Here is a 12,752-nt window from a genome sequence, read left to right on the forward strand (position 1 = left end):
CTCATTATGGACTGCTTACTACTTACATAAGCAAGTTGCTTTATATCCCCTACACTCACCATCTAGCTGTACACACTCAGTCTTAGCTTAGTTTTGGCTATACATTGAGTCCACTGCAGCCCTGGTGAGCCTGAGGATTTAGGCTCCTTACACTTTTTTTGCAGTCTCAGAACTACTGCTGAAGTTCTGCTATGACTGGATACTACTGGCTGGATGGGCAGGAGCACTCACTGTGCCCTGCACGTCATACCTACCTGGCAACGCCTCTCAGGACCTCTGAAGTCACGGTCATCATCAGTGACATAGGCCGTGTTGCCAACACACTGCAAGGATGGGTTGAGGTGAACAACCTCACTCATTGGCTCACAATCACCGACTGGCTGGTTGAGCGACACCTCCACCTCGCCACCCTTCACAAGCGCTATGCTTGCGAAGATGACCTTACCACCATCAAGCGTGCTCACCGCCGCCTCGATGCCCTTGCAGAATGCTGGGGAGCCGACGTCGCCCATGCAATGTTCGACGTGGCACGGACGCATCACCACGTGACACGTGACCGCATCAAATGCGACACCTCTACTCCTACCGCGCTCCCCACTTCCCCCTCTCTCGCGTCCGATATCCTTGCCAGGCCCGAGCTCCCGCACCACCTCAAGACCATCGTGCCGAGTCAGGACCGAAAAAACTGGCCCCAAAAACTGGTAGGGGAGAGTGCGGGGGTAAAGGAGGCCGAGGAGAGGAGAAGGGAGGAGAGGAGGCCGGAGAAGAGGGTGAAGGAATGGCCGCAGCACTACCAGGAGCAGGAGCTGAGGAAGCAGAATGCGCGAGGTACGCCCGCCCTGCCATCTCCCACAGCGTCGCTGCCATGCACCCACATCACCGGGTGCCCAACGATGCCGATGGTGCCAATGCTCTCACGTGCAACACCACCGCATCGCAGCATACACACGCGCATGACAGTGGTGACACAGGATGCGGACGATGTGCCTGCCACGTCACCAGCGCCAGGGGCGCGCGACCGCGACAGTGCAGCGCCAACGCGCACGAGCACAGCGACGCAGCGCGGCTGCATGACCGCGCCCACAGTGGCCTCAGCGCAGGATGCAGACAATGTGCTGGCCACGTCACCAGCACGAAGGGTGCAAGCCCGCGACAGCCCGACGCCAATGTGCCTCGCTGTCCGGGCCACCAACCGCCCAACAGCGCAGGTGGCACCGAGCACACCGACGCACTGCGGCTGCGCAACGAAGCCCGCAGCGGCCGCGGTGCAGGATGCGGACGTCGCACCCGGCACACCGCCAGCACCGAGGGTGCACCACGCGGGCGCCGACACACGAATGCACCCAGCGCCGCCAACGCCTACAGCGTCGCCGACGCACTGCACCGTGCTGACAACGCCAGGGGTGCATACCCAGGATGATGTGCCCGCCACGCCGCCAACACCGAGGGCGCGCCATGCCAGCGCCACGACCCGGGAGCGCACCGCATCACCGATGCACCCCATTACCGCATCGCCGATGCACTGCACCACATCACCGGCGTGAGGGGAGTGCGTCCACGACAACGCGATCCCAGTGCGCCCAGAGGTGCACCCCGCTGTCCCCACTATGAGCCACCCGACGGCGCCCATGGACCTGAGCGCACTGCTTGCGCACCCCCCTTCCCCGTCGACCACACACCCTGCATCCAACGTCTACGACGGACCGCCACCACTCTCCTGCGCCATCGAGCAGCCAACCTCGACAGCGCCAGCGGACCACGATGCAGTGCCACGGCATCGCGCCCAGGACACCCCCGAGGCAGCAGCACCTGTGTACGACAGTGCACAGTTGCTGCCCCACCCACCCTTGTCGACCTTGTCGACTCCCCTATCATCCATCCCACCTCTGCAAATTCAATGCCCTGACTCTTAACTTTGCCACATCGACCGGCGCTGGCAGTGGGCCCGCCCACAGGACCCATGCCTCCCAAACCACTGTGTGTGGTCTCCTCAGACACCCCCGGTCGTTGTCTATGGAACTGTAACCTGAGGTGGATCCGACGGGTTTTCTGGAGTGGGAGGGAGTGTGCGCATCGCACATTTATTTTATGGTATACATTCTCTTTACTTCCCTTATACATAGTACACTTTACTTTACCATATCCCCATCTATTCCCCTTCTCTTCCTTTCTTTCCCCCTGGGTTGTTTCTGGTAGGGGAGGGTGTAACGGGTCGGTTCTGACGACCGTTACTCGTTATGGACTGCTTACTACTTACATAAGCAAGTTGCTTTATATCCCCTACACTCACCATCTAGCTGTACACACTCAGTCTTAGCTTAGTTTTGGCTATACATTGAGTCCACTGCAGCCCTGGTGAGCCTGAGGATTTAGGCTCCTTATACAGATGCATCTCGGAGGCTAAGAGATAGAGTAGTGAGGTCTGAGTGATCACTGAAAAATGTGTTTTCAGAGGCCAGGAGGTCTGGGAGCATATCAGCAGGTCAAGAAACTAAGCTTGAGGAAGCAGATTCTCAATTGGCTCAAGAAAGTACTGCTTACACTTACTCCTATACTCTCAGGCACTGCAGTCACCCCAAATACATTCCTGTTTAACAGAACGAGTTATCCATAGGGTCCTCTATCACTCAGGCATCAATCATGTTTAACATGGACATGGAGAGTAAGTCATTGCTGTGCCTTTTGAACTCTCTTCAACATACCCATTTGCTATTCCATCTCACTTAGAGGGCAGAGGAGACTTCCAGAAAGTCCTGCAATTTCTTCGGGAGATGGTCCTGCACAAGGCATGACAAGTAGTGGAGAGTCTGCAGGTCACCAAACACTCTAAGTGAGATTGGAGATACAAGAGAAGAAGCTGCTCAGAGTCGACATTGACATTGCTCGACAAGCCAAGGACTGGAGGTGCGCCAATGCCAAAATGCAGCTCGTGGTGTAAAGGCATTAAGAAGAGATGTAACTGGAATGAGAGGATAAATATTAGTGCAATGCATGTAATCTGATTCATGATTGCATCCTCACTGTAAGGAGACAAGTGAGATGTAATCCTGTGCTAATCTCCCGAGCTAGTCTGGACATATATCAGAGTCCATAGGTGCTCAAGTACCCTAGTGTCTGCCGCCTATCCTTGAAGCTGAAAATGTGATAAGACCACAACTGTGTCTTTATCTTACATAAAGGCTGACTGTGTGAAGACACCTTCTTTCTGGATGCATCGCCCATAAGTTAGTACAGTAAGACCTCCTGCTCTTTACCTAGTCCTCAGAAATGCCACATCTTAATATCTGGGGGTCAGGATGGGATGATCCCGCATCACACAGCCGGCAAGCCATTAGGTCCAATATAGAAATACCGGCTCTCGTATAAGAAGACAGTCTTTGTAGTTTTGCAATACAACTAGGCCAGATGTGGAAAGCCTGCAGTCTGAACAATTCAATGATACTGTCGCTTTACAGCTGATCTTGCATAGAAAGTTCAATGCTCATGAGAAATTAGTGAACGGGGTCACCAGCATGAAAGGAAATAATGACTCACCTTTCCAATAAGATTGATCAATGGTTAAATGCTGAATACCATGCATGTCTTATGCACCTCCTCACGAGGATGCCTCAGTGGCATCGTAGGTGCCTGTCAAGGAAAAGTGAGGTGTCATAATAATTGGAGGACAACTTGCAGCTGCATCTTCATCAAGCATCCCATATAAAGACCCGCTGTACATAGACACCCTCTTTCTGGATATGCATCTGTGCTTTTTTAGCCTTTCAGGGATCAGTAGACATCAACACCCTCGCCCATAATGCCTATACTGAACTTCCAACCCTCCCTTTGCTTAGTCCTAAGGAAAGCTGTGTAAATATCTGGTGGCAAGACAGGGACAGGGGTTACTCGGGCGGCAAGCCGTTAAAGCCAATAGAGAGATGCCAGTGCCTGTATAAGAAGCCGAGGAGTTACCGCGGGGTTTCACACTTTTTGGAGATTTCTCAATAGAATTATATCATAGTTGGCAAGTCTCCAGTCTGAACACAATATACTATAGGTTTTTGACCAATCCGGATGGGGGTGTAACTGCAAACAGCTTTGCAACAATCCGGGCAGGCAGGTGGGATGTGATGATGGACACACATCAGAAAAACCTTAACTTTACTTATGGGGACTTATCTGTCTTATTCAAGTAATTAACATGTTCAAATGTGTAAGCTGATCTCGATACTTGATCAGCTTGGCCGGTGGCTTAACTAGTGGCTTGACTGGCTTGAAATAGCTTGAAGCTTGATTTGTTGTTGCTTAATTAGCTTGAAGGTATGCAAATCACAACCGTACCGGTGTCAATAAGAACAACAAGCATATTAAGTACAGTAAGTACATGCAAAATGTGGCAATAACATCCATTGCAATATGAGTGAGAGAAAGTAGATAACAGGGCACAGAGAGAAATCAAAGAGAAAGAAGGCAGGCTCACACCATGCCAGCAGAACTTGTTAGATTTTGAACATCTGAGTCATATGACCACATGACGTATGTACAGAGTCGCACTCAGAGACACATTGCTTGACATGCTTGAGACCCTGAGATAAGTGTCAGCTTAGAGTGCTAAATTGCCTTATTCTGGCAGCTCAGCATCATAATTGCTTAGCACACTTATTGAAAGTATATTAAGTCCTGCCAAATAATCAGTCAAAAAAATATCGGACACTTTATTGACTTTTTAGGCTTGCCACCTTGGATAAGTGATCTAAGATAATTAAAGTGGATTATCGCACTTACCTGACAGTGAGAGATAAATACGATGGTGCACAGAGCAATGAGTGTGTTAGAAGATGGGAAGCAGAGAGAACGAGGTGAGGGAGAACAAGTCACAACTTCTCAAAGTGGCTGCCTCAAGGGAATTTTTCTGGCAGTTCCAGAAAATTTTCCTTGAGAGCACTCACTCATGTCTTTGTTCAGTCTCTCTGAGGCTGACCTGCAGATTCTCATTGACTTCATCCACTTTCAGGCTAATCTCCCTCTGCAAATTATCTCTATTCTATCTAAGCTTGACCTGACTGCCTCTCTGGAGCCTTTTAGTCATCCAGTGGCATATCTGTCTCCTTTGCTAATGCCAATGCTGATGCCCACTTGTGCTAGATCTCATTCTCAAATGATACATTAGGAAAACCCAACTTTTCCTTAGGGACTTATTTAGACTTTCGGGTCTGGCAACCCTTATTTCAGGTCAAACAAGTCTCAATAAGTCAAATTTCAGACACTCAGAGAATATGGCTTGGGCCCTTTTTGTCCTTATATCCTTAAATAAGGACCATAAGTCTATTTAAGTCATTTAAGTGCCCTCTTAAGAAAAAGTTTGGTTTTCCTGATGTAGGAAAGGGCAAGCTCTTTGCCAAACAATTCAATGGCAATACACTTCAGTTCACTTAGTGTCCTTGTTCTGCTTAACTCCTCTACTAACTTATGTTACTTACCAAGTATATACATTAGTCAACTTATTGGACTTGACATGCCTGCTCGATTGCCTTATCTGGTGGCTTAATGTCATAATTACTATTTCTACTTACTAATATAGACTAAGTAGAGCCAAAAAAGGTCTCAAAATATTATTTAAGGCTTGGTTCCCTTATCGGAGTTGACCCCTTAGATAAGATGCTTAAGTCAATCAAAGTAAATTTAAGGTCTTCCTGATGCCATGGGATATTGCAGACATCTGCCGGCCGTCAGGCCGACCAACCTGCAGCTATTTGCTGCCACAGGGGGGGGTTACAGGCTAATTGTGTTAGAGTTCCTGTGATTAGCATTAGAGCATTCCCTACATGTTCTGAATGTCCTCGCACCGCAGGCCCCAGAAAATCTGCCCGGAATGGCTCATGGTCACATCCGGACACCACCTGTGTGACACCGGACAGAGTGTCGGATTCCGGACAGGCCAAGGTCCTTGTGACCTGTGACCGTCTGGATTGGTCGAAAACCTACAGTAGATATTGATTGTCGTTTTCCAGCTGAACCTGGCATAGAAAAATCGGGATGTACACACACCGTATGATGCAGTACTTCCTGAAATTAGTCAACAGTGTTACCTGCAAAAAAGGGCATAATGATGTACGTACTTAAATTTCCGGTAGGAATGATCAAAGAATCGCAGAGATGATCATTATGTCCGATGCGCCTCCTTGCGAGGTCGCTTCAATGACACCGGATAGCTGCCCGTCGAGGAAAGGCTCGACGTCCGCCTGGCACAACTGCAACGAATGTCAGTCCCCGGCGCTCGAAAGAATAGCCCGGCCAATTATAAGTAGGGCTGCCTCAGGTCGTACGATGCATACACAACATGGGTGCCAACCAGTCTTCCAGTGGCGACCACGGCGCATTCTCCAACCCAGACAGCACTCTGCAGCCAGAGTCGGGTATGGCGCACACGCGATACGTTACGCGGAACGAACTGTCGTCGTTGTCACTAGCAGACGTCCTGACCCTAGGCGTCGCGCTCCGCGAGATGAGCGCATGCGACCAGATATTCAAGTCGTGGAATGACGACCTCGACAGGTAGTGTTCGCAGTGCTGTACTTCACATGCGATACTGACCGTTCCTCAGTGTTGGCTTTGGGAGAGAAACAGACCTTGAAATACGGGTCCGACACCAGATCAGCACCCTGCAGGACCGAGCGCAGATGGCACTCTCTGCTACGGAGAGAATCGTCGAAACACACGAATGTTTCAGCCAAATCATGGTGGAGCGGCTCCGACGAGCGGCAGAGTCAGGCGGCCGGCTGACTCCAGATTCCAAAGTCCTCGAGACGGCAAACTCCATCAAGGAGCATTCCGCGGAGGTGTCGCGACACGTTGGATCTATGTGCGAAACCCTTCGCCACGTCATGGACACCCTCGATGAGACGCAGAAGAGAACACCGAGCTTGAAGGATCAGATTTTGACGTGGTTGAGAAAGGTGCTCCAGGCACTCACGGTTATCCTCCAAGTGGCCGCAGTCGTCGCAAACATCTTTGTGCCGAATGGAATCTGGGCCAGTGGTGCCCTAGCTATTGGATCATTCGTTTCTTCTGTGGCAGAAAAGGTCATATCTGAGATGGACAACCGCGGTAGTAAGTCGTCGCTGCATCTCTTGGCTTATCTCGATGTACGTATTCCTTACACCACCCCCACCCAGTGATCAACGGAGACTTCCAGCAGATGCTGCGATTCTTCCGCGAAAAAATCCCGCAAGACGTACAACGCGCAGCGGACAGTCTGCAGGTCTTTGATGCGTGTCACCAAGCGCTCCGGCTGGAGTTGGAGATACAGGAGAGGGAGCTGCTGACAGTCGACGTCAATGTTGCTCGGCAAGCGGAGGAGGATTGGAAACGTACGAACACCCAATTGCAGCAAGTGGTGCGGAGGCGTTGACGAGGAACGTCGCAGCATCCGAATGTATCTGATGTCAGCATGATGATGTAGTCCCCGTGCTTATTCTCCAAACATTGTTGGAACGCGTACTGGGCCCCGCCGGCGAATTCAGCGTACGGGTACTTGTGTATGCAGTTTATGGTGCGTCGTAAAAACAGCACATACATCGCAAAGCACAGTTACTGGAACAAAGATGCGGCGTACTAAACAGGGCATCCATTGTAATCCTCTGGCCAGGGGCGGGGACAAGGCCGGCGATCTCTCGTTTGACCACGCCACTGAAATTCGGTCGCTCCCACAATGACCGTCCGATACCCACTTTTCCACCATCGAATGAGTTTTTGGGGCACCTGCGGGATACAACCATCACGACCGGCGCGGTACAAATCCGACATGCAACCGACCGCACCGGGCGAAGATCGGTAGAGATGACTACGAATCTCATAAGCAGACCGTCATCTCAAACAGCATGTCGGTGTACGTGCTTGAAAAGAAGAGACTGACCTCAGAGCCAGTACAGTATGCTATCGGCGCCTTTGCTCAACGATCGATCTGGCGGTGCAGAGATTGACCGTACAAGCCCCATTGTCCGTTTCGAGGACGCAACCTATGCTGATGACAATGTTTGGATGCCCAGACGCATCGCCGTATTCGTGGTATGTCTTAAGCCTTGACGTGATATCTTGATGCTCCTCCACCGTTGTCGCAACCCCACGCGGCCATCGGCCAGAGCACCAGCTATGCCCAGTCGAGCTATGGCTCGCAGGACGGAGAATTGAATCAGCATTATTCGCACGCGAACATCTGTGGCAAGCCATGCCCTCTCTATAGGCATGGATCGCACGTTTGAAGCCTATGCGGTACCTTCGAGTAGACGAATAGGACTAATGCTGTGGTGCACACCCTTGACATAGCTTTGATGAGCAGATGCGACCGGATATTCAGCGCGTGGAACCCGCATCTGGACATATAAGAATTTATCGTGCCACGGAAAGGCCCAGCTAATTCGCAGATCATAGTCCAAGCGGGGAGCAGACGGACCTAGTGAGGCGCGTCCGGTACCAAGTGAACATACTGCAGGGCAAGACCAAGATGGCGCTGCTCGCCACAGAGCGTATTGTCGAGGCGCATCGCCACTTCGCAGATATCATGGTGGACCGACAGCGATACGTACGCTTCGTAGCTCGGCGGCGAGCTCGAGGCTGAACCCAGGATAACCGAAACAGCCGCCTACATAAATCAGTACTCCGCCGAGGTGTCGAAACATGTCGCGCAGATGTGCGAGGACCTCGGCGAGCTGGTGACCACCCTAGACGAAGTGCAGCGAAAGCCACCGACGCTGAAGAAGCGCATCTTAAAGTGGTTGCGCAGAGCGCCGGACGCCAGACACGGATATCCTGAGGAACGAAGGTTGAAGCAAAGTGTCAGTCTGCCTTTGGGAGACTACGCCGGACGCACTCGCGATTATATCGAGCGGATCAGCCCTGGCTTTACTTCATCGCTCGCTCCTGGCCTTGGAACAGCTGCAAGTGCCGCGTTAAGCATTGCCTCATCCCTCTCGTCCAGCATCATCAATGATTACGAACTGTGAGTAGCCGGAAACCCTCCCCCGGAGTATATTGGGTTGACAAGAGGTTTAAAAAGACTTCAACGCTGTCGTTCAAACCCTCCGTTACAGTGTTGCAGAAAGTCTATGGACGTTCGACGCCCGCCACCAGGCGCTCCGAATCCGCCTAGAATGAAGCTTTTGAAGGGGAAATTGGTCAAGCTTACTCCCAACTAGCGTGCTCAGGAGGCGTAGAGATGCCCGAATGCCCAGCTACAGCTAGCTTCAGCGCGAAGATGACGAGCGGGGGAAATAACGTATTTGTGTGATAAGTTCCGTTTGTGTGGCACATCAGGATTATGGTTGTGAATAACAAAAATAACGTTGTTCACCATATTCCCGAACCTTTGTGCACAAACTTCAAGCTTTCATTGTTTCAACCTTCAGATCTTCAGTACTGCATGATACCTACTACAGCCAGACTTGCTGGACATGCATAATCATTGATATATTGTAATTGCAGTTGCTACTTCATGGCCGTTAGAGGCCCTCCATGATCATTCTGCAGCCGATACCCTCAGCTTACTCTTGATATTGATATGGAATACAATGGATGGAATGCCACCCGTCTTGTTTCAGCACAGATCATGGTCACCGAGCGTTCCTCGTTCAAAGCCTTCTCGTAAATCAGTGTGAGACTGAACCTTAAGTCCAACGTTCACGGAAACCTCGTGGCGTGAACCATATGAGCCATGGCATCCCCAGCTCAGCACACTGGAAGCAGAGCTGAGGCAGAAATAACCGAAGTTCAAACGATAGATAGGGAGCAGAGTTAGCAAACTTGTAGTCTGAACCAAAAAAAGGATATTGTCGCTCAGCGCTCAGCCTCAGCTGAGTCTAGCATAGAAAGTTCGAGATGCACACGGTGCACACGCACCATATGATGCAGAATTTCCGGAGATTAACCAACGAGCAAATGAATCGCCTCCTGGGTAGGAACGACCAAAAAATCATAGCGATGATCAACGCTGATCCATGTACGTACGCCCTACGCACCTCCCTCCGTGAGACAGTAGTTACAGTCATGGGAAGGTTCGATGTCCCGCTAGCACAGAGCAGGAGGTTATAAAGAAGGCTACCTCAGATAGTGCCACGCACAGACGACATGGCTGCAAACCAGTCTTCCAGCAGCGATCCTAGCGCAATCTCGGTCCATACGAACCGCTACCCGGAGCTCACTTCGCGAGTAGCGTTAGGTCTACCACGCACGCGTCAGGTAACGCGGGACGAGCTATCGTCGTGGTCCAGGGCAGACATCCGAACTCTGTGGGTCGCGCTGCGCGAGATGAACACGTGCGAGCACATTTTCAAGTCGTGGATCGAACATTTTGACAAGTAACGTTCGCTGCTGCTTTGCGCCCCGCACAGGACTGACTTTTGCGGGTATTCCTCAGCGTGGAGCTGGGGAGACAGACGCGTCACGAGATACGGATCCGACACCAGATTAACCAGCTCCATGCCCAGGCCCAGATCGCCCTGCTTGCAACGGAGAAAATCGTCGATGCGTACCAGCGCTTCAGCGAGATTATGGCGGAGCGGCTGCGACGAGCGGCAGAGTTAGACGGCCGGCTTACCCAGGATTCCAGAGTCGTCGACACAGCGAACTTCGTCGGCGAGTATTCCGCAGAGGTGTCACGTCATGTTGCGACCATGTGCGAGAACCTCCGCACGCTTGTGTCCACCCTCGAGGAGACGCACGACAGGAAACCGAACTTTATGGACAGGATTATCATGTGGCTGGAAAATGTCTTCGTTGCGCTATTCCAAGCCGCCGCGATGGCCGCGAGAAGCTACATGCCCAACGGAATCTTTGTTGGTGGTGCATTATCTATAGGATCCACTATATCCTCGGCGGCGGCGGCAATCACAGCTGACTTGGACAACCGGGGTCGTAAGTCATCGTCGCGTCTTTAGGCTCTTCTCCAATATATGTACTCATTTGCTACGATACTCCACGCAGAGAGCAGCGAAACCTTTCGGACAATTCTGCAACTCCTTCGAGAGAGGATCCCCCACGAGGCAAACCGCGTGGCGGAGAGTTTGCGGGTATTTGATGGGTGTCATCGGGCATTCCGGCTCGAGTTGGAGGTTCGAGAGAGGGAGCTCAGCATCGATGTCGACGTCGCTCAGCAAGCAGAAGAGGACTGGAGATGCACAACTGTCCAGTTACAACTAGTGAGACCATGTCGAGTAGAATGAGAGACGGTCCTGTAATTACGAGTATACATGTTAGTATGACGAACAAGAGGCAAAAGTGCCACACATTTTGTCCTCGTGGTTTTCCTACTTGGTTGATTTCCGTTCTTCAAGTTACCTCTTAAGGGGAAAAGAGGGTTATGTATTGCGTGATGCATTCACGCAGTTTTTTGATGGATGGATTATGCAGACAACCATTACACGGCGGGTCCTATTTCCACAACGCGAATTTTAGGGCAGGCGATCGGTCAGAGGCAAATTAGGGGGTGAGTTGTTAGCCTACGACACTTCTTCAGAGGGGTGTTGGTACTGAAGCCATTGTGAGGTAACAGGAGGAACCGCCGCGAGCGAGGCATGTTCTGCTGAGGTTTTAAATGCCTGAGAATCGTGGGTCCGAGAGTTCTTATGCAACAGTGGATATACATTTGCGCCAAAGCTGGACAGACATGGCAAAGGGAGGCGCGATGGACTGAGAGGACGCTAGGGTAGGCGCTCTGGCGAGGCTACACCTTTCCCCCCCTTCGAAACTGAGTCTGACCGTTCTGTCCCGAGCGCGTATAGAGAGGACAATGGGTCCGGGAAATTAGCTAATAACGGGAGAGAAAGAACGGCTAGGCGAGTTATCCTTCTGGGCGCTGTACACCCTGGTCACGATATGCACGTGCGCATGCTTCCCGCAACTGAAAGCCCAACTGTGGCGGATCAATGTGAGTGCGGAACGAGTGATCGGCCTTCTTCACGGATGCGTCATACTTGCCTGTCAGTTTCTGTCTCGACCGAGAACGCCTGTTGCCGCAGCAGAAGACTGCACTTTGAGTCGGCGGCATGCAGAATGAACCTTGAAGCAAGGACGACATCGCTGTCCTAACGAAGGGGGAATAGTCAGCAATTTCTCACTGACGCTCAACAGAGTTCGGCGAAGCCACCAGGTATCATGCAGATGCAACGTGTTTGACAAGACGCTAGGTTGGGTGCCTAAGTGGCTGCGACATAGTCACTACCAGCTAGATCTCTCTAGTCGCAATTGGGCCTCAAATCGTCACCAAGCGCCTCTGCAGTGACGGTGTTTAAGCTGCAGACAAAAGTCAAGGAACGCATACTCCTTCCTGACTTGACGACTGCTACGCTGTCTGTTCGTTGGACACCTATCCTGGGAACAGGTTTGCAAACATGTCTCCAAGTGAGCTCGAGGCCAATACGCATGACGTCCGCCGTCCAACTGGCGAGAGAACCTGTGACGAAAAAAAACCACAACGGACAGCATACGCGCATGTTACATTGTTCTTCGTGGATAGTTGCAAGAATGGCGCTCAAATAGCGTCACAGCACCAGGACGACGCCTGCAAAAAGGGATAGATGCGGAGACGTCTGCGTTTCATTGTGCATAGATAGAGAGTCCGTACATACATGCGTATGCGTCGTCTGCATCTTCATGACCTGTCCACGTAAAAAAAATCGAGCATTTTGGAATTCGCCACGGTGAAAGCATTTCGACGGGCCCAGAGACTTGCATCGAGCGTTTGTCATCCATTGTATCTTACTTTACGTGGCTTCTTCCGC

The 12,752-nt window shown here is 51.4% G+C and overlaps 5 protein-coding genes across 5 annotated transcripts; all 5 read left to right on the forward strand.

Moving 5' to 3' along the window:
* Window positions 1–191: 191 nt before the first annotated feature.
* On the forward strand, window positions 192–1,544 carry SCP_0805630 (hypothetical protein; the record flags this gene model as incomplete). Its single annotated transcript, XM_027761151.1, has 1 exon — window positions 192–1,544. The coding sequence occupies one exon, from the start codon at window positions 192–194 to the stop codon at window positions 1,542–1,544; it is 1,353 nt and encodes a 450-aa protein (XP_027616952.1).
* A 63-nt stretch (window positions 1,545–1,607) lies between these two features.
* SCP_0805640 (hypothetical protein) lies at window positions 1,608–1,913 on the forward strand (the record flags this gene model as incomplete). The annotated part of the gene is made up of 1 exon (XM_027761152.1): window positions 1,608–1,913. One exon carries the CDS (start codon window positions 1,608–1,610, stop codon window positions 1,911–1,913), a length of 306 nt encoding a protein of 101 aa, XP_027616953.1.
* A 4,406-nt stretch (window positions 1,914–6,319) lies between these two features.
* SCP_0805650 (hypothetical protein) lies at window positions 6,320–7,390 on the forward strand (the record flags this gene model as incomplete). The annotated part of the gene is made up of 3 exons (XM_027761153.1): window positions 6,320–6,534; window positions 6,584–7,089; window positions 7,155–7,390. The coding sequence occupies 3 exons, from the start codon at window positions 6,320–6,322 to the stop codon at window positions 7,388–7,390; spliced, it is 957 nt and encodes a 318-aa protein (XP_027616954.1).
* Window positions 7,391–8,666: 1,276 nt separating this feature from the next.
* SCP_0805660 (hypothetical protein) lies at window positions 8,667–8,981 on the forward strand (the record flags this gene model as incomplete). The annotated part of the gene is made up of 1 exon (XM_027761154.1): window positions 8,667–8,981. One exon carries the CDS (start codon window positions 8,667–8,669, stop codon window positions 8,979–8,981), a length of 315 nt encoding a protein of 104 aa, XP_027616955.1.
* A 1,120-nt stretch (window positions 8,982–10,101) lies between these two features.
* On the forward strand, window positions 10,102–11,195 carry SCP_0805670 (hypothetical protein; the record flags this gene model as incomplete). Its single annotated transcript, XM_027761155.1, has 3 exons — window positions 10,102–10,331; window positions 10,391–10,887; window positions 10,957–11,195. 3 exons carry the CDS (start codon window positions 10,102–10,104, stop codon window positions 11,193–11,195), a joined length of 966 nt encoding a protein of 321 aa, XP_027616956.1.
* Between the last annotated feature and the right edge of the window lie 1,557 nt (window positions 11,196–12,752).

The sequence above is a fragment of the Sparassis crispa genome, assembly GCF_003851025.1.
Source record: "Sparassis crispa DNA, contig_000007F, whole genome shotgun sequence".
Lineage (NCBI taxonomy): Eukaryota > Fungi > Basidiomycota > Agaricomycetes > Polyporales > Sparassidaceae > Sparassis > Sparassis crispa.